Source organism: Triturus cristatus, chromosome 12 (genome assembly GCF_964204655.1).
Source record: "Triturus cristatus chromosome 12, aTriCri1.1, whole genome shotgun sequence".
NCBI classification, from domain to species: domain Eukaryota; kingdom Metazoa; phylum Chordata; class Amphibia; order Caudata; family Salamandridae; genus Triturus; species Triturus cristatus.
In genome coordinates this window covers 835,078,605-835,099,066 of record NC_140595.1, presented here as the reverse complement: position 1 = coordinate 835,099,066, position 20,462 = coordinate 835,078,605, and the positions used below count along the sequence as shown (strand labels likewise).

Sequence of the window (20,462 nt, the reverse complement as noted above, 5' to 3'; positions counted from 1 at the left end):
TCTACAGCTCATATGCCTCGAACATTTACTTTTTTCTTTAATTCCCTTCCTCTGTACTTCAAGCCAGAATGGTTTAAAAAAAGAATACAGGGAGAATTAAGCAGTTTTATTTGGAGGTGCAGGACTCTAAGAATTGCATGAAAAAAAATCAGAAAGAAAAAGACAGATGGTGGTATTGCACTCTTGGACTTCCAACTCTACTATTGGGCCTTTTCACTGAAAATTCCAAGAAAACTGCTAATGAATTTCAGTGATACTCCAGCATATTTAAGGGCCCTTACAAAAAATCTTGCAGAAGAAGGATTTTTTTTAATATAAGTTTGGACACCCCAAGTATTTTTAAAAAAAATTAAGTTTAAAGTTCTTATCACAGCATGTAATGTATGGATACAGGTTAAAAGAGTATTGGGAATCTCATATTATAGTGCCAAAGTCCCAATTTGGAACTCCCCAGGGACATCTTTGTGCCTCCAAGACAATTTAGCAGCATCCTTGCTAGCGGCCGGTATAGATAGGCGGGAACAGCTAGTTGAAAAAGGTGTCCTATTATCATGGGAAAGCCTACAGACAACCAGGGAATTTGGATTATAACGATTCAATTATTATCAATTAGCAAGTTGTTCTCGAACCCAGTCGAACTGGGGGCAAGAATCGGAAATTGAAGATGATTTATAAAGTAACCAGCAATACAAGAAAGAAATTTCTAGATTGTACTGGGCGTTGGTAAAGGGAGAAGCTGATTCCCGGATTTCGCCGGAGATGATCTAGAAGCTGAACACGCCAGGTTGCAATGTATCACACTTATGGCAAGTATCCGTATCTATGCTTTGGTCTTCAGTGAAGTCAGCACCACTCAGGAGAAATCACTTGTTTACACAATACAGGGCATACTGGTCGCCAAAGAAGCTAGCAAAGATGGGGGACTATAAGAAGAGGCACTGTCGGAAGTGTGATATGGAGGATGTGGATGACATTCACCTCTTCTGGCAGTGTCCGGCTATCCCGTCCTTCTTGCAAGAAGTGGGGGAAGTACTGACAAAGGTTATGGTTATAAGCATTAACGTAAGCCTTCCATTATCTAATTTTGGGACACTGGATGGAGAAGTGGTCCGCGTGGGGAAGCTCAGGGCCCAGATAATTTTTAATTTAATGGTTATAGCACAGAGAGAAATCTGTTTGAAATGGATTTCAAAGGTACAACCCACGGGTGCGGGATGGAAGGCCTCTGCTGGTCATGTTACTAGACTTGATTGTCAATCTGGCTCAGCAAAAAGGGAAAGAATGTGGGCACCTTTTTTCTTAAATGTTTGATTAAAGCAATTTATCATTTGGGGGTGGGCACATCATTTAGGGAAAGATATATTGAAAAGTCCAAGAATTAAGACAACTTTCAACCAGTTGCTGAGGATAGTGGTGGATACCACAAGTCACTCTCTAATTACTAGTTTGAAAAAGGAAAAGGGTTGGGTTAAGGAATTCATAACTAGCTGGTGGTGTCAAACTGCCTCCCTGTAAACCATCCCTAGAGTATGACTCCTACCTTCAAGTCGCATATAAGGACTAAAAAAAAAGAATAACTTGGGGTTAATGGCAGGACATCTCCCTACACAGAGAACGATAGCTGGAATAAACAGTAAGCCTCACGGTGAAGGAAAACAGGCATGTTTAAGAGCACACTTACCTCAATGCCTTGCACCTTTAGCTTCATATGATCTTCGCGGGTGGTTTTGCCATCTTTCCTTTTTTTCCAGCAATAGCCATCTTTACGATACTTCACTTTCTTCCGATTGTACAGGATTATGGAACCATTCTGGGGCCTTACAAAAAGAAAAAATAAATACAAAACTTAAACATAAGATGCATATTTCCTGCCTGCAGAGCACTATTGTCTGCAATGAACATAAGGAATAAAACGTCACATCAATGTTATGGCACAGTAGAAAACTAAGGAGAGCTTCCTGGGCAGACAAGGAAATATAGGTGAGAGCAACGGGATATTATTAAAAATGCATTATATTTAGAGAAAATGGTTATAACTAGACCTGTGCATCAGAGCACTGTCAAAATTGCAATCAAAAATCTAAACACAAAGAGACTGTTCATCAACAAGAACTGTAAAAAGGTCAATGTATTAATCAGGCCAATTACAGAAAATGAACAGAAGAAAAGATATATTATCCAAACCCTACCAAAAACACATTAAATCAAGAGCACAAACACAAACCTATCATTTCTTCTCATCCCAAATGCAGCCCCATTTAAGAGGCTAAACAATGTAATAACAAATAAACAAATAAACCCTTTGCAATCACATATTACTTATATACATAGACCACATAAAGGCAAGTATCACTTGAACTCTTTTTAATGAGTAGACTCATGAGAACTGCAAAAGAGTAAGCAATTGTTAGCCTACAGGCTGCATTGGAAACCAATAGCATAGAAAATGAAAGCAATTGTAACACAAAAACTGGCATCGTGCCTTTAAGGCAGCCATGACCCCTACCTAACCATCATGCCAGTTAGGTCAGTTGTTCTTTGCGGAGACCCAAAGGTCAGGGCACAAAGATATAGCTTAACAGTAAAAACAGTCTCATTTGCCTGGGGAGGCAGGTGGGTTGCTATGACTTTGATGAGGATATCCTTGGAAGAGAACTAGGAATACAGCTAAGTAACTTATCCTTCTCTTCCAAGGGATCCTCATCAATAGTCATAAGCACTGAATAGAATATCAAGCCCATCCTCCGTCTGCGGGCAAATGAGAAAGAATGATCCAACAGGAAACCAGAATTAATCAGTGTTGGAACAGATTCCTCAAGGAGGCCTCGTCCACTTGGGTGTCTGCTCTAGTATCTGAATCAAGACAATAATGTCTTGTAAATGTATGTATAAATCTCCAAGTGGTTGCTTTACAGATCTCGGAAATCAGTACATTGTTAAGGAAAGCAGTTGTAGCAGCTTTTCCTCTAGAGGAATGAGCCTTGGGCCTAGACCAAAGTGGCTTTTGTGCTAACTGGTAAACCAGTTTGATACATGAAACTATCCACCTGGAGATGGAACGCTTGGAGGGTTTTATAACCTGTTCTGATCAAACCATAATTAATGAATAATTGATCAGATTTCCTAATCGATTTAGTCCTGTCCAATTAGAATTTTAAATTCCGTTTTAGGTCTAATGAGTGGAGTGACCTCTAAGCTGGAGTAGAGGGATTAGGTAAACAGTCTTCTGTGTGGGCATTCTAACAGGTGGATAAGGTCCGAGTACCACCAATGCCTCGGCCAGTCCGGAGCAATCAGAATCATCCTTGTTTCTGAGAGGGAGAGCTTGGTCACGACCTTTGGTATGAGTGGAAGGGCAGGAAAGGCGTACACAAATGCCCCTGACCTGCTGATAAAAAGGGCATTCGCTTTCGACCCTGGTCGGTAGTATCTTGATGCAAAAGCTCAGCATTTTTTGTTTGTGTCGTCCGCGAACAGATCGATGCTTGGCCGACCCCATTCTTGAAAAATGCTTTCAACAACTTCGTCGTTTAGAACCCAGTCCTGCTGGTCCTCGACGTGATGACAGAGCGTCTGCTTGCAAATTCTGCTCTCCCGGTAGGTGCATTGCTGTTATCGATAGATTACTCGCATGAAGCCAATGCCAGAAAACTTGGGTTTCCAGAGATAGGGTCCTCGATCAAGTTCCTCCCTGCTTGTTCAGATAGTACATGGTGGTTGTATTGTCCATCTGTACTAGAATGGAGTTGGTCTGAATAGAAGGGAGGAAATCCTGAAGAGCTAGATGTACCACTTTCAGTTTCATCATGTTGATGTGGTACAACTGTTCTTTTGTTGACCATCGACCTTGAGTCTGGAGGGACCCCATGTGAGCTCCCCAACCCTGGAGTGAGGCATCCATCATCAATGATTGAGAGGGAGGTGTCTGATGGAATGGAACGCCTACCAGCAGATTCTCCTGCCGCATCCACCATGGGATGGATGCTCTGGCTGCTTCTGACAGTTGTATCCTGTCGTCCCACCAAGTCTTTTTCTGATCCCACTTGTCCTCCAGATCTTGCTGTAAAGGACGCATTCTCAGCCTGGCATTGAGGACAAGAAAGATGCAGGATGCCACTGACTCTAGGAGAGAGGCAACTTGACGGACCGAAGGCCAGCTGCTGTGTAAAATCTGCTTGCCCTTCAGTGTGATAGATGACAGTCTCGCCTCCGAAGGAAACTTTTCCTATTGCGGAATCTATTGTTGCACCCAGATAGTGAATTCTTTGCGTGGGCTGCTGAGTTGATTTTTCGAAGTTGACGTGGAGACCCAGCTGCTGGCAAAGGTCTAGACATTGCTGAAAATGGTTTCTCAAGATCGGGGGGGGGGGGAGGTGAGACCTTTCAGAAGCCACTCATCGAGATAGGGGTACACAAAGATGCCTCTGCGCCGTAGAGCGGCTGCCACCACTGTCATGCACTTTCTAATAACTCGAGGAGCTGACTTCAGCACGAAAGGCAGAACCTTGGACTGATAATGGGTCGATCCCAACAGAAAACGCAGGAGCTTCCAGTGATGTGGACTGACTGGGACGTGAAAGTATGCATCTTGCAGGTCCAGCGAACACATCCAATCTCCCTGCTGCAGATGTGGATATATTTGATGGAGAGCCAACATGCAAAACTTCTCTCTTTTGATGGATTTGTTGACGGCCCGAAGATCCAGAATAGGTCTGTATTATGATTTACGACCTTTCTTCCTCACTAGGAAATACCTTGAATACACCCCTCGACCTCTTTGCGATACAGGAACCTCCTCGATGGTTGATTTTCGCAGGAGGATGTATTCTTCCTGTTGCAGTATTTTAATCTGGTGGCACATTGTTTTTACTGGAGGGATCGAAGGAGGCCGATGCCGAAAACTTAGAGAGTACCCTTTCTGCAGCGTAATTAACACCCATTGGTCTTTTGTGATACCACGCCACTCTTCTAGATAGTTGGCAATACTTCCCCCCACTGGAGTGGTAAACGGCGACGGAGGAAGCGGACACTCATTGCTTAGATGGTGTTTTTGCTGAGGCGGTGGATTGACGAGGGGCTCCTCTTTCTCTGGGGGCATGACGGACCTGGTAATGTGATCTCGGTTGACTTTGGTGATGATGCTGCCTTTGCCAGTGAGGGGTTTGAACCCTATGATGGAAGGGCCGCCGATTGTATGGTCTGTAATGGCACCTGAACTCTTTTTTTTTTCAAAGCCTGACTGCCTTCAGTGTATCAAGCTCCATCTTCATCCTCGACATTTCCTCATCTGTGTGAGTGCCAAACAAGGATGAGCCTGAGAAGAGGTGGTTGAGAATTCGAGACTGCACTTCCGGTTTTGGTGCAGTTAGACGGAGCCAGGGTGACCTTCTGGCACAGATTCCGTGCGTGTAGGCGTGTGCAGACAGCGTCGCTCCATCAGCTGGGGTGCTGATAACTTGGTTCGCCACCAAGCTGCCTTCCTGCAATATCGCCTCAAAATCCTTGCGTTCTTCTTTGGGCAGCTTTTCTGTGAATCTCTGCAGCGAGTCCCACAAGGATCTATCATAGCGCCCTAATAGCCCTGAGGCGTTGGAGACCTTCAGCATGGAGGCTGACGTGCCACAGACCTTTCTCGCCCACGAATCTTATGCTCTGCTCTCCTTATCAGGTGGGACTGTTGATGAGTAGGCCACTGCATGGGTCTTTTTCGCAGCAGCAATAATTACAGAGTCCGGAGGCGGGTCAGATCTGAGAAAAAATGGATCCTCTTCCGGGAGTCTATATTTCTTTTCTCGCAGGCGCGGTCTTGAGTGTTGCCAGCGTAAGAAAAGTGTCCATCACCATCTGAAGTACCCCGACACCAATGGTAAAAATGGTCAGGCCGCTGACCTCTGATGCAAAGTTTCAAAAATCACTGAGGATGAACTCTGCTGAGTGGGCATAACGATGTTCAATTTATTCGCCCCTCTGGCCAGAACGTCCTGAAAGGTAATGGCGTCATCCACCAGAGAGACCCTCAACGGTGGGCTGTCTGTAAGAGTAGGAGAGTAGTCTCTCTTTGAAGAATGGGTGGAAGACGGTGAACGTGTCAGCGATCTGTGTCTTCTCCTTTGACCCCGAGACCTGGATCTCCTTCTTGAGGAGGGTGCAGGAGTATGTGTACAATCTCGACCCCTCAATAAAGTAGTAGAAAGATCTACAGCTTGCACCAGTCAGGTTAGAGGGGATCTGTGTTGAGGACTGGAGTAGTCCCGATTACCCTGTGCCTGTGCCATATCCCATTTTTGCCAGTGATGTAGAGGCAACATCCAGCTCGGAGAGAGGTGTACCAATGGAGGTTTCAGCCTCTCTTCCCTTGCAGGAGCTTCAGATGAACGAGGGCGTTCAGATGAAGATGCTGGACTGCTCGACCTCGAGATAACCACCTCCGGTGATATTGAGGATGACGACGAAGAGTGTCTTGAAACAGAGCAATGGGTCAACGCCGACTGGTGAGAGTGTCTCGGCGTCGAACGTGGAGTCACTGAGTGAACCAGCACTGGAGATTCTGCCCTAGACGTCGGTGATGGAGACGGAGAAATGCTCAATGGACGTGAGCCAGATCGAGACTGATGCCTCGACGTCGATCACTCTCTGAGGGTAGATCTGTGCCTCGACGTCGAACGCCACCTAGTTGATGACGACGGAGGAGTTTGTCTCGACGTCGAACGTCTTTCTATTGACGCCAACGGAGTCCTTTGTCTCAACGTCGATCGCCTAATAGGCACCGGTGGTGACCTGTGCCTCGACGTCGAGCACCTCTGCGACGGAGTCTTGTGCTTCGACGTCGACCTCCTCTGAAACGACGCCGACAGAGTCTTTTGTTTTGACGTCGACGACTTATGCTTGGACGTTGAACCTGTCCGCAAAGCTTCGAACGGAGTCTTATGCCTCGACGTCGAACTTCTTCGAGGCGACGTCGATTGAGAAGTGTGTCTCGACGTCGACCCCCTGTGAGAGGGCGCCAATGGAGTATCATGCCTCAACGTCGAACTTTACCCCAACGCTGATAGAGACCTGCTCCTCGACATTGATTGTCGCCAGGTTGCAACAACGGAGGGTCGCTTACCTGGTGATTCAACGTTGGAACAGTCATCTTCGGTCTTGAACTTGAGTGGTGCACCTGCACCATCGAAGACTTCGACGATGACTTCTGTTTCTTCGCCGATGTTAAGTTTGACGCCGATCCCGACACCGATGGAGAACAGTTCGGGATCTTGCTTCTCGACGTCGATCTTGCTCTCTATGTCTTCTGTCTCACTGGAGACCTACCTCTTTCAGAGAGCCCATACAGACAGATTCTTCTCTGTCCTTGAGGGTTCTCCTGGACAGCTTCTTACAATGCTAACAGGTCTCTGGTGAATGAGAGTCGGGGAGGCAGAGAATACACCCAGAATGTGTATCAGACCTGGCCTTCTTCTTGCCACAGGAGGGGCAAGGGTCAAAAAGAGATGTCATTATGACAGAAAATAAATCACTTTCTGTCAAAATAATTGTTGTACCTCACTCTAGAGCCTAAAAGACGTCGAGTGAAAGGTAGAAAACCACAGAGTAGAATTATTTGACAAAAAAGACAGAGCTGTGAATTCCAGGGTCCTGACTGAAGGAGCAAAAAGAACAACTGACCTGTCACCCCTGAGGCATGATGGGAAGCTAGGGGTCATGGCTGCCTTAGAGGCACGGTGACAGTTTTTCTGTTACAATTGCTTTAATTTTCTATGCTATTGGTTTTCAATGCAGCCTGTAGGCTAACCATGCTTACTCTTTTGCAGTTTTAATAAGTCTACTCATTAAAAAGAGTTCAAGTTATACTTGCCTTCATGTGGTCTATGTATATAAGTAGTATGGGATTGCAAATGGTTTATTTGTTTTTGATTTGTTTAGCCTCCTATATGGGTGCTGCATTGGGATGAGAAAAAACTGATATAATATATATATATATATATATATATATATATATATATATATTCACTGAAAAAACCATAGGTTTCACACATGTTATAGTTAGCGGAAATTTTACTGATAAAAAACCAGTGAAATTGCCCCGTTATAGTTAGTGCTGGCAACTATAACTCACGCGACCGCAATCTTCTGCTGATGCTAATACTGTATTTAGACACTTATTTGCCCATGTCTTCTTCCATACATTTTTAGCTATACATATATTACAAATATTTTTTTTTCATAAAGACACATATGTCATCAGCAGAAGATTGCGGTCGCGTGAGTTATAGTTGCCAGCACTAACTATAACGGGGCAATTTCACTGGTTTTTTATCAGTAAAATTTCCGCTAACTATAACATGTGTGAAACCTATGGTTTTTTCAGTGAATTTGCAAGTTTTTTTAAATGCTAATTCCTAACTATAACGTGTGTGAAACCTATGGTTTTTTCAGTGAATTTGTACGGTTTTTTAAATGCTAAGTTACTTTACGCCATTCGAGGCGTGCGCGCCCACTTAACGCAGTTCGTTCCGTGCACGGTTTTTATCAAATTTAATAAGCCCTGTACATTTGGTGGCCTTCGGCCACCAAAAGCACAGGGGGTGGGGTCAATGTGGATAGTGTTTTTTTTATTTCGATTTTATAATTTCATGTTGCAAAAATTTAGTTTTTTTTACCTATTAATAAGCCCTGTACATTTGGTGGCCTCCGGCCACCAAAAGCACAGGGGGTGGGGTAAGTGTGGATAGTGTTTTTTTTTTTTTTTTTTTTTTTTACCGTACGCTTACGGTAAGCGTACGGTAAGCGTACTCGGCGAAATTGCCGAAAAAAAAATAAAACCGTTTTTGCTCTTGGGGGATGTTTGGGGACTCCCTCAACATGACTGTGTGGGAGGGAGTTGTCAAAAATGCCCCGTAACATGTTTTTGGGCATCAAGTTTGAGAAATAACTCTCAATGCGAGAGACAAAATGGCGGACGCCGCTTCCTGGTTTCGGCCGATTCGAATGTTTACTAAGATCTAAGAGCCAATCAGAATCGCGCTCGCGCACGCCACCGTACGCTTACGGTAAGCGTACGGTAAGCGTACCGTAAGCGGGCTCAGATATATATATTGATTTAAAGGCTATTTTCTCAGAATCTACTGAACAGATTTACACCAAACCTACAAAAGGCACTTCCTTGACCTAGGGACTACCTCTCTGCCAAATTTCTAGTAATTCTGTTCAGCCGTTCGGGCTGTAGCTCGTTCTAAAGGTCCTATGGAAAAATGCATGGGAAAAACGCGTTTTGGGACCCCCCTTTTATCTCAGCCCCCGCTTGACGAATCCCCCCGAGACTTTCAGGGTAGGAGCGGAGCGTAGCGCCCCACCTATTTTGAGAAATTCGCGAGGATTCATCGACCGGCGCCAAAGTTATTCAAAATAGAATGTTGAGGTTTTCCTATGGAAAAGGGGTCCTAACTATAACTACCTACTGGCGACCGCCAGTAGGTAATATATATATATATATATCCACAGCGTAATCCCGAAGCGAAAACAGCCGGAACGGCGCAACACCAGGGTACAGACTCCGTCAGCATGTGATCAAGGTCCAGGAAGGATCGAAAAGCGTACATCTATATATATATTTATATATATAGAGAGATATATAAAAGCTCCAAGGTGCCCACAGGTGATTAATTGTTTAAATAGTGGGAGTGTCAAAGCGCCAAAGAAACTCAAGTCGAGCCTCTGAAGACGAGCGAAGGCTCAGAAACGCGTCAGGCTTTTAATCGAGACATGAGAGCTGCAGACCGGCATGCGGTGATGTCTTTTACCCACTTGGAACTGTGGTGCTGCTGGATGAGTGCAACTTTGCCTGTGGGCACCTTGGAGCTTTTATTTACACGCGGCAGCCCCGCCGCGAAGGTTTGCACCCCCCGAGAACAATGGGGGTCATGGGGGCCGGAATTCGCCGAGCCTCTGAAGTGAAGCAGCAGCCGAGGGATTTATGGACACCTGCATCCCGGGGCCCATCCAGGGCTGTGAAATGGCAGAATGAGACGCACCCATACAGGGAAATGACACAGACTATCAGTCCCACAAAGCAGTGCGTTTAAACTCATAGGAGTTTGCCCATCTGAGGGCGATTAATTGTTTAAATAGTGGGAGTGTCAAAGCGCCAAAGAAACTCAAGTCGAGCCTCTGAAGACGAGTGAAGGCTCAGAAACGCGTCAGGCTTTTAATCGAGACATGAGAGCTGAAGACCGGCATGCGGTGATGTCTTTTACCCGCTTGGAACTGTGGTGCTGCTGGATGAGTGCAACCTTGCCTGTGGGCACCTTGGAGCTTTTATATATATTTCAAACAATCCAAAGTAGACACGCACACTCAAAAGTCCATCAAATTAGAGCAGATGATTTATTCCTCAAAAACGTTACGCGTTTCGCCAAATAAACGCGTAACATTTTTGAGGAATAAATCATCTGTTCTAATTTGATGGACTTTTGAGTGTGCGTATCTACTTTGGATTGTTTGAAATATTACGAAGCCCGGCGGTGGTTCCACCGGCATCAAGCACCACCTGGCAGCGGCTCGATCCCGGAAGGGACCTCTTGTTTAAATTATATATATATATATATATATATATATATATATATATTCACTGAAAAAACCATAGGTTTCACACACGTTATAGTTAGGAATTAGCATTTAAAAAACCTTGCAAATTCACTGAAAAAACCATAGGTTTCACACAAGTTATAGTTAGCTGTACATTTCACTCGTAAAAACCAATGAAATTCCACGTTATAGTTAGTGCAGGCAACTATAACTCACGCGACCGCAATCCTCTGCTGATGACATATGTGTCTTTATGAAAAAAAAATATTTGTAATATATATATAGCTAAAATTTAATGGAAGAAGACATGGGCAAATAAGTGTCTAAATACAGTATTAGCATCAGCAGAGGATTGCGGTCGCGTGAGTTATAGTTGCCTGCACTAACTATAACGTGGAATTTCATTGGTTTTTTACGAGTGAAATGTACAGCTAACTATAACTTGTGTGAAACCTATGGTTTTTTTAGTGAATTTGCAAAGTTTTTTAAATGCTAATTCCTAACTATAACGTGTGTGAAACCTATGGTTTTTTCAGTGAATTTGTACGGTTTTTTAAATGCTAAGTTACTTTACGCCGTTCGTGCCGTGCGCGCCCACTTCACGCAGTTCGTTCCGTGCGCGCACAGTGAGCACGCGGTGCGCTTCGCGCACCACGCGCCCACTTAACGCAGTTAGTGCCGTGCACGCACGGTGGGACCGCGTGCCCACGTTACACTGGATGGGCCATGTACGCACGATGCCCTTCGCGCACCTTCCGCACACGGAGGACATATTATACGCTTCGTTGTGAAAGGTTTTCTATTAAATTTTTGAATATGTAATATGCCATGCACAAAAGGTTCCCTGCGGGCACCTTTTGCACACGGGGGGGAATATGGATTTTTTTTTTTTGTTAATAAATTTTTACCGTAGGCTAAGCGTATTCGGCGTTTTTTCACAAAAAAAAATAATTAATTTTTTGGCCTTGGATGGCCTTCTGGCACACCATAACCAAGGCTAGGTGGTTGGGAGCTGTCTAGCCTGCCCCCTTTTTATGATATCCAACTTTGTTTCTCCACCCCTCAGAGTGCGAGAGAGAAAATGGCGGCCGACACTTCCTGGTTTCGACCGATTCGAATGTTTACTAAGATCTAACAGCCAATCAGAATCGCGCTCGCGCACGGCACCGTACGCGTACGGTAAGCTTACGGTGCGCGCTCGGAGCGCGCTTACAGATATATATATTGATTTAAATGCTATTTTCTCAGGAACTACTGAACAGATTTACACCAAACCTACAAAAGGCAGTTCCTTGACCTGAGGACTACCTCTCTGCCAAATTACAAGTAATTCTGTTCAGCCGTTCGGGCTGTAGCTGTGTCTAAAGGTCCTATGGAAAAATGCATGGGGAAAACGCGTTTTGGGACCCCCCTTTTTTCTCAGCCCCCGCTTGACGAATCCCCCCCGAGACTTTCAGGGTAGGAGCGGAGCGTAGCGCCCCATTAGTTTTGAAAATTTTGCGAGGATTCGTCGACCGGCGCCAAAGTTATTCCAAATAGAATGTTGCGGATTTCCTATGGAAAGAGGGTCCTAACTATAACTACCTACTGGCGACCGCCAGTAGGTAATATATATATATATATATATATATATATATGTTTTCATATATATTTTTTATTATTTCCGGGCTCCCCGCACATGGGCGGGAATATTCAGTGCTTATGACTATTGATGAGGATCCCCTGGAAGAGAAAGAGATATTGTACTAACCTACTAATTAATAAAGCCCTACTAATTACTAAAGCCCGGATGGCTTTCCTGCATTCTTTTATAAAAAATGTTGCCAAATATTAGCCCCGATAATGACGAAATTGTTTACCTCCTTCGGGGGTGTAAGCTCGATCACAGCGAATATGCTATCGGCGGAGATAGTCGTATTGCCCAAATCAGGAAAAGATAAGCAGGAGTGCGGATCTTACCGCTCAGTATCCCTACTCAATGTAGATTTTAAAATATTCACAGACATATTGGCCACCAGATCGGGCCAGATTATGCCGAATTTAATAGAACCAGATCAGGCGGGGTTCATTGAGACTCGGCAATGCAGGCATAATACAAAGAGAATACTTCATCTCATAGACAAAGTCCACCAAACGCATATGGAGGCGCTCCTATTGACGGGCGACACCGAAAAGGCATTTGACTGGTGGATTGGAGATTTCTGGAACAGACTATGGCACATTTTGGGCTGGGCGATTGGTTTCAGGAATGGGTGGGATGTTGCTATGGAGCGCCTACAGCCTCAATTAGGGTCAACGCCGTCTCCTCGCGCCCCTTTGTTATTCAAAGGGGTACCAGGCAGGGTTGTCTGCTGTCACCTTTTTTATTCGATCTTTACATCGAACCCTTAGCACAGAAAATTCGAGACAACCACAACATTAAGGGGATCCCGTTCGGAGGGGAACCACACCCTTTTAGTCTATAAGCGGACGATATTATTGCGGCACTGACTGAACCAAAGAGTTCACTGCCCGCCTTTCTAGAGGCACTAGAAGCCTTTGGCCAGGTTTCGGGCTTTTGGGTCAACGTGCGCAAATCGCTGATTCTTAACCTAAACCCAACGAGTCATACACAGTGGACTGCGGGGGGCCGGCTCTCGGGTATATGGGTGTTTGAATCTGTTCCATAACTGGGACTGGAATTTACGGCGACTATTCAGACAGTCAGAATAAATTACGACAGACTGGCACGACGTATTAAAAAGGACTTTAGTAGCTGGGGTAAACATCCTTTGTCACTACTAGGGAGAGTAGCGGAGGTTAAAATGACCCTCTTACCTAAGGCGCTGTACTTGTTCTAGACTCTACCGGCGCCCCTGCCGGAAGGGGTGATCACCTCGTTACAACAGGACATTAATCATTTTGTATGGGCTGGGGCACGACCACGTATGAGTAGAGATATAAGCTATCTGCAACCCGAACAAGGTTCAAGTTATCGGTTTCTTGCATAGGGGATAGAATTAAGATGCAACGTTGAGCCATACCTTGCGATGGCAATCCTTATTAGAACACTGTATTATGAATGTATCACAAGCATGAACATTTATGACTGGATGCTGAATGTAAAGCACATGGGATTTACGGGTCAAGATAGTGTATTGCTTTCCAATAATGATAATACTAATAAACAGATTTAAACATAAAACTGAGCCTAAGTCTATGAATATTCAGGAAGCCTTGCTGCTGTGACCTGAGAAAAGAAAGAGCACGGGCATGCCCGTATACAATAAATCTGACTTCATATGCTGGCAGCAGACTTCATCCTGCACACTGAGGTTATCCTGATTCCGGAACCATTTGAATCACCTTTTTAGTCCATAAAGAGAAGTAAACATTGATTTGTAAAGATGCAGAGATGTATTTATTTTTAAGTCCATTTTTCATTGTAAAATGATGAAGCAACTAATTTCAGGGGTGCCCCAACCACACTCCCCACTGGAATATTTCTATCAGGGAGTTATTTTGCAAGAGGCACACTCCTCAAATTTTAGGAACCACTGGAGAGTTGGTTCCTGGCTCACACTGAGTCCTAACCTGCTATCGGTGACTGAGCCTAGTCATCAGTGACAAATTCTCAAAACTGCACCAGTGGTTTCACTGGAATGGGGTCCTAGGAGTGGGGTAGGATTATTGTTCCTTATTTTTGTTTCTTGCGAGACATTACCAAGAGCCTGCAGTTGACCCAAACAGCACCACAGTATAACACTGGTCAGAGGGTCAATTTTGTAGAAAGTCCAGCGGCTAGCATCCTGTCTTTATATTCTGGCTTTCATACGGATGCTAACGTTAACTCTTTCATATACTTACCTGTAAAAAAGTATTTTCATCTTGGAAATAAACCCCCAACAGGCTAGACACTGACGTGTTTGTGTATTATTTTCTCTGTCACCCTGTAAGAGTTTCTAACAACTACCCGTTCCCAAAGTGAGCCTTGCCTGTTTGACCTCGCCACCCCGAGTCTCAAGCGCTCAAAGTGAGAAGGCAAATGCTACTTACCAGTATGCATCTGTTCTTGGCATGTAGAGCTGCAGATCCACACACTTCGCATAGATCGCCATCTGGTGTTGGGCCCGGATGTTTGCACTTGTTTTTGTCCTGGAAAGTCTTTGGAAGTCACTAGGTATGTGACTCCTCCTTTGGATCATAGTGCGCATGGGCTTTTGCTCCATCCTCAGATTGTTTTTCGCCAGCAGGGAAATGATGGAGCTTTGCAAGAAACAGGAAATATGCCCATGTATGCTGTATCTAAATATGATGGTACTGGAACAGATAAAGGTAGCCGGGGAGGCAGGTGTGCGTGTGTGGATCTGCAGCTCTACATGCCAAGAACAGATGCATACTGGTAAGTAGCATTTGCCGTTCAAGGCATATGAGCTGCAGATCACGCACTTAGCATAGATTGTATAGCAGTACCCATCCTTAGTGGCGACCACCAGTATCTGCTGCAGTAGTTTGAAATAGTGTTTTGAGAACAGCCTGGCCCACACTAGCTTGTTGTTTTGTTTGCACATCTACACAATAGTGTTTTGTGAATGTGTGCGGTGTAGACCATGTTGCTGCTCTGCAGATGTCATCTAAGGGAATGTTCCCTAAAAATGCCATAGAAGGGGATGTCCCCAAAAATGGTTGGCAATTTGGACTAAGTGGAATGTGTACAGGGGGGGGATTGTGTGAACCGCCAATTGTCTCATCCCCAGAGGACCACTGTAGAGTGTAAAATGCACTGCATGTACCGTAAATATTCCAGTCATGATGAAAGTTATGTACTGATACGTGTGACGAAAGGATACAATTGTAATATACGAGCTACAGATCTGTACTGCATGACCACTGTTTATCTAAGTTAAATAAACAGAGTTATAAAAAAAAAAAATGCCATAGAAGCCCCTATCTTTCGTGTAGAGTGGGCTTTCGGAGGAACAGATAAAGTACGTTTTGCTTTGTGGTAGCAAATTTGTATGCATTTAACGATCCATCTAGCTATCCTAGACTTTTATTTGGGGTTGCCTTTGTATGGTGGTGAGAAAGACACAAAAAGTTGTTTGGTCTTACGAAAAGGTTGTGTTCTCTCTATGTAATAAAGCAATGCTCTTTTAACATCTAAAGTATGAAGAGCTCTTTCTGCGACTGTCTGTGGTTGGGAGAAAAATACGGGCAACTCCACAGACTGATTGAGGTGGAAGGGAGAAATGTCTTTTGGAAGGAATTTAGGATTAGTTCGCAGAACAACCTTATTATGATGGATTTGCAAAAAGGGTTCCTGGATAGTTCGTGCTTGTAGCTCACTAACTCTCCTAAGAGAAGTAATGGCTACTAGGAAAGCTGCTTTCCATGTTAAGAATTGTAGCTCACATTTATGTAGAGGTTCAAAAGGAGGGCCCATTAGTCTTGTGAGAACTATGTTTAAATTCCACACATGTGAGGGTGGAACTCTGGGAGGAATTATCCTTTTAAGGCCTTCCATAAAAGCTTTGATGGCAGGTACCCTGAAAAGTGATAAGTGTTGTCTATTTTGTAGGTATGCTGCTATGGCAGCAAGGTGCAGTCTAATAGACGTATAGGCTAAGTTTCACCTTTGGAGGTGTAGAAGGTACCCATTGATGTTTTGGATAGACACGTCTAGGGGATTGATGGTGTTGTTATGACAATATATCACAAATCGTTTCCACTTGGCTGCATAGCAGGCTCTAGTGGTGGGACGTCTAGCTTCTCTATTGATGTTCATGCAGTCAGGGGGAAGATCCAGGTAACCAAACTCTAAGACTTCAGGAGCCATATCGCAAGGTTGAGCTGAGCTGGGTCTGGGTGTCTGATCTCTCCATGGTTCTGGGTTAAGAGGTGTGGTGAGAGGTGTAATTTTTGGTGTGGAGCTACGGACAGTTCCAGTAATGTGGTGTGCCACGGTTGTATGACCCAAGTTGGAACAACTAGAATGAGAGTCAGCAAGCGTTGCTGTAGTTTGCGCACCACCAGTGGAATGAGTGGGAGAGGCGGAAAAGCGTACGCAAATCTGCCTGACCAATTCATCCATATCGCATTGCCTTTGGACAATGGGTGTGGATATCTGGCGGCGAAGCTTGGGCATTTGGCGTTTTCATGGGTGGCGAAGAGGTCTATCTGTGGTTGCCCCCACATTTGAAAGAATGGCTGAAGAACTTGTGGATGAAGTTCCCGCTCGTGGATCTGTTGTGTTTGACGACTTAACAGATCGGCTATGATGTTTTGAACTCCCGGGACATGTTGGGCTAGGAGAAAAATATTCTGAGGTATAGCCCATCTCCATATGCTCTGTGCTAGCTGAGAGAGCTGCAGAGTGTGTGTCCCGCCTTGTTTCTGTATGTAGTACATGGCTGTCATGTTGTCTGTGCGTACTAAGACAGCTTTGCCTGATATTTGCTTTTGTAATGCTTATAAGGCTAAGAATATGGCTAGTAACTCCAGGTGGTTGATGTGGAGTAACCAATGTTGAGGTGTCCATCTGCCCTGCATGGTGTGATGTAATAGGTGAGCTCCCCAGCCGGAGAGCGTTGTGTCCACTGTCATGACAATTTGCAGAACTGGCTCTAGGAACGGTTGCCCTTTGGAAAGGTTTTTGGTGTTCCACCACTGCAGAGAGCGATGAGTGCGACCGTCTACTAACACCAGATCTGTTAGCTGACCTTGAGCCTGATTCCATTGGCGTGCTAAGCACTCTTGTAGCGGACGCATCTGGAGTCTTGCGTGAGGCACTATAAATATGCAAGAGGCCATAATCCCTATGAGTTGCATGAACACTTGAGCTGGAAGGGAGTGTTGAGGTTGAAATTTGGGGAGGAGAGCCTGTATGCTTGCTATCCTGGCTGGAGTGGGATAGCCTAGCGCTTTTTAGGTGTCTATGGTGGCACCGAGGTATTGTTGCATGTGGGATGGTTGCAGATGAGACTTGGTGTGGTTTACTGTGAACCCCAAGTCGTGGAGTAGTTGGATAGTCGCGTGAGTGTGGTGTACACACTGGTTGTATGAGTTGGCTTTTATGAGCCAGTCGTCAAGATATGGGAAGACGTGAATGTGCTGTCTTCTTAAGTGGGCTGCTACTACCGCTAGGCACTTGGAGAATACCCTTGGTGCTGTTGTGACTCCGAATAGGTGCACTTTGAATTGATAGTGCTGCCCGTCCACTATAAACCTGAGATACTTCCTGTGAGCTGCGTGAATGGGAATGTGGAAGTAGGCGTCCTTGAGATCTATGGTAGCAAGGAAGTCGCCTTGTGAAAGAAGAGGAAGGACCTGCTGAAGTGTGACCATGTGGAAATGCTCTGAATGTATGTATAAGTTTAGGGGTCTGAGGTCTAAACCAGTTTTATTGCATTTTTTTGTAGGAGGAGATTACCTCCTGCTTTAGCAGTGATAGATGTTCTTTTGACATTGGACGCTGTTTGGGTGGTATATTTGGGGGGGTAGAGGTAAGTTCGAGATAATAACCTGATTGAACTATCTGTCGCACCCACCTGTCTGTGGTGATGTTGGTCCAGACAGGAAGGAACTGTTGTAGTCTTCCCCGACAAGAGTGGAATGGTCCGGGGGAAGCGGAGGGAAGTCATTGGGTAGGGGTGGAGGCAGAGCGGGTGTTGTTAGCCCTTGTTATTGTTGCCTCTGAAACCTCCTCTCTGGAAACCTCTGGTGAAGGTGGACTGGGTGGGAGCCTTGTAAGAGGTGGAGGGGTTGTCTGAGGAGTAGCCTCTGGAGTTGCCTTTGTAGGAGGAGTGACAAAAAGAACGTCTGGGAGCTTGCGATTGCAAGGCTCCCATTGACTTGGCTGTGTCCGTGTCCTTTTTCATTTTCTCCAGGGAGGAGTCTACATTAGGGCCAAAGAGGTGCTCTTGGTCGAATGGTTGATTCAGGATTGAACTTTGTACCTCAGGCTTAAAGCCTGAAATGCGTAGCCAAGCGTGCCTACGCAAAAGGACACTTGTATTTACAGCTCTGGAGGTGGTATCTGCCACATCGAGAGCGCACCGGATGGAGGTATTGGTAATTAGTTTACCCTCCTGTATGAGGTCGTTGGCTTTGTTTTTGTATTTGTCCGGGAGGTGTTGCAATAGGGACTCTAACTAATCATATCTGACTAGCAGGGCCTGAGTGTTGGCGATGTGCCATATGTTAGCTGCTTGTGAGGCTGTTCTCTTGCCGGAGGCGTCCAAGAGATTAGGCTCTTTGTCGGGTGGAGCTGTGTCACCTGATGTTTGAGAGTTAGCCCTCTTTCTGGCATTGGATACCACCATGGAGTCTAATGGAACAGGGCTCTTAATGTAATCTGGGTCTGTAGGGGCAGCTTTGTATTTTTTCTCTATGCAAGGGCTGATGACTCGAGCCCTAACAGGATCTTTAAATACATCTGGAGCATGATTAATAACTCCTTTGAGCATGGGTAGATGTGGACCTTTGGGTGTTGTCGAAAGTGTCCAACAAGAAATCCTCCTCCACGGGGTCTGTGTGCTGGTCGACCCCGTAGTACTAGGCAGCTTCGTGTACGAGCTGATTAAAGTCCATGGTGTCCTCTGGTGGAGAAGGCCTAGAGGGGTAGATGTCATCTTGCGGGAGAGTAGGGACATCAGGTGTATTATAGTCATCCCAGGGGTCAGGGGAAGCAGGTAGATTGGGATCCCCCTAGTGGCAGATCGTCCGCACCCACCCCCCCTGAGTCATCAGAGGTGTCATCATCGTCTACTGGTGTAGGAGATGGTGTAGAAGAACGAGGGGGAGGGGGAGGTGGAGAAGGGACTCTAAGAGGGGATGTAACAATGTCCCTCTTCTTAGGTGGTGGAGCAGGTGTAGGCTTGTCCAGTGGTCTTTTCCTGGAACTTGGTGTTAATTGACCAGTTTTAGGGCCTTTAACCAGAGTTTTTTGTGCAGGGTCTGGTCGAAAAAGCTCTTCTGATGAAGGTTGGTTTTTTGGCGCCGAGTGTTTCGGTTTTTGAGGGCTTTTTCGGCCCCGGCTCCGGAGTGTCTTTGGGTTTGGACCCATGTTGTTTTGCAGTCTATGTATGCTTTTTCGGTCCCAATGATTTTTCCGGCTCCGAAGAGTGTGAGTCCGAACTCTTGGGGAGTGGCTTCTTGACCAGCTCCGAGTGTTTTTTCGGTGCCGGCGAGTCGGTGCTCGTTGTTTTCAGTGTAGAAGGCTTTGAGGTGGAAGCAGCCGTCGACGAGGAGGAGGGCGGTTTCTTTTTCGGTGCCGAAACTCAATCTGAAGGCTTGGTAGGCTTCTTTGGGAAGCGGTGTGTCGGTGTGCACCTGGGCCCGAAGGTGAACGTGTGACCGAAGCCTTTTTTGCATGGAGGGGGTCGGGGTCGACGCCTTTACTTATGACCCCTCTGCACCGGAGTGATTTCTTCGACGTCGGAGTCATCGGCTTCGGATGCGCTGTCAAGGCCTTCTTCGATCCGCTCCCGCTCCGGTACCTCGACGCCCTCTTGGAAGATGTTGTTGGGGATTGCTGTCGACGAGCGAGCCATGGTCCTCCAAGCTCGCCGATCCCGAATGGTCTTCTTGGAGCGGAAAGATGCACAAGCTGGACAATTTCTGGCCTCGTGCTCCGGTGACAAGCAGAGGTTACACACCTCATGCAAATCGGTTTGGGGAAACTTCGACCCACATCGAGGACACTTCTTGAATGGCGTCTTTTCCATGAGCCAGATGCTAAGGCCCAGAATAGGCCCGAAGGCCTTCGTCGACGACCGGAATCAAAGACTTCGACTTGGAGAGAGGCACGACGAGTAGGGTTCGCGATCGAGACAATACCGTCGAAAGGGTGAAGGATTGCGCGTCGAAATGGAATCGGTAACGGTTCCAAACTGGAGCGT

The 20,462-nt window shown here is 45.7% G+C and overlaps 1 protein-coding gene across 4 annotated transcripts in view; it reads right to left on the bottom strand.

Annotated features, from left to right (window-relative positions):
* Positions 1-20,462, bottom strand: part of CAMTA2 (calmodulin binding transcription activator 2) — a 1,245,102-nt gene that overhangs the window by 982,135 nt on the left and 242,505 nt on the right. For all 4 annotated transcript variants that reach the window (XM_085638475.1, XM_085638477.1, XM_085638474.1 and 1 more), the window contains exon 5: positions 1,682-1,817. In XM_085638475.1, the coding sequence (XP_085494601.1) occupies positions 1,682-1,817 (136 nt within the window). The remainder of the gene's footprint in view (positions 1-1,681; positions 1,818-20,462) is intronic.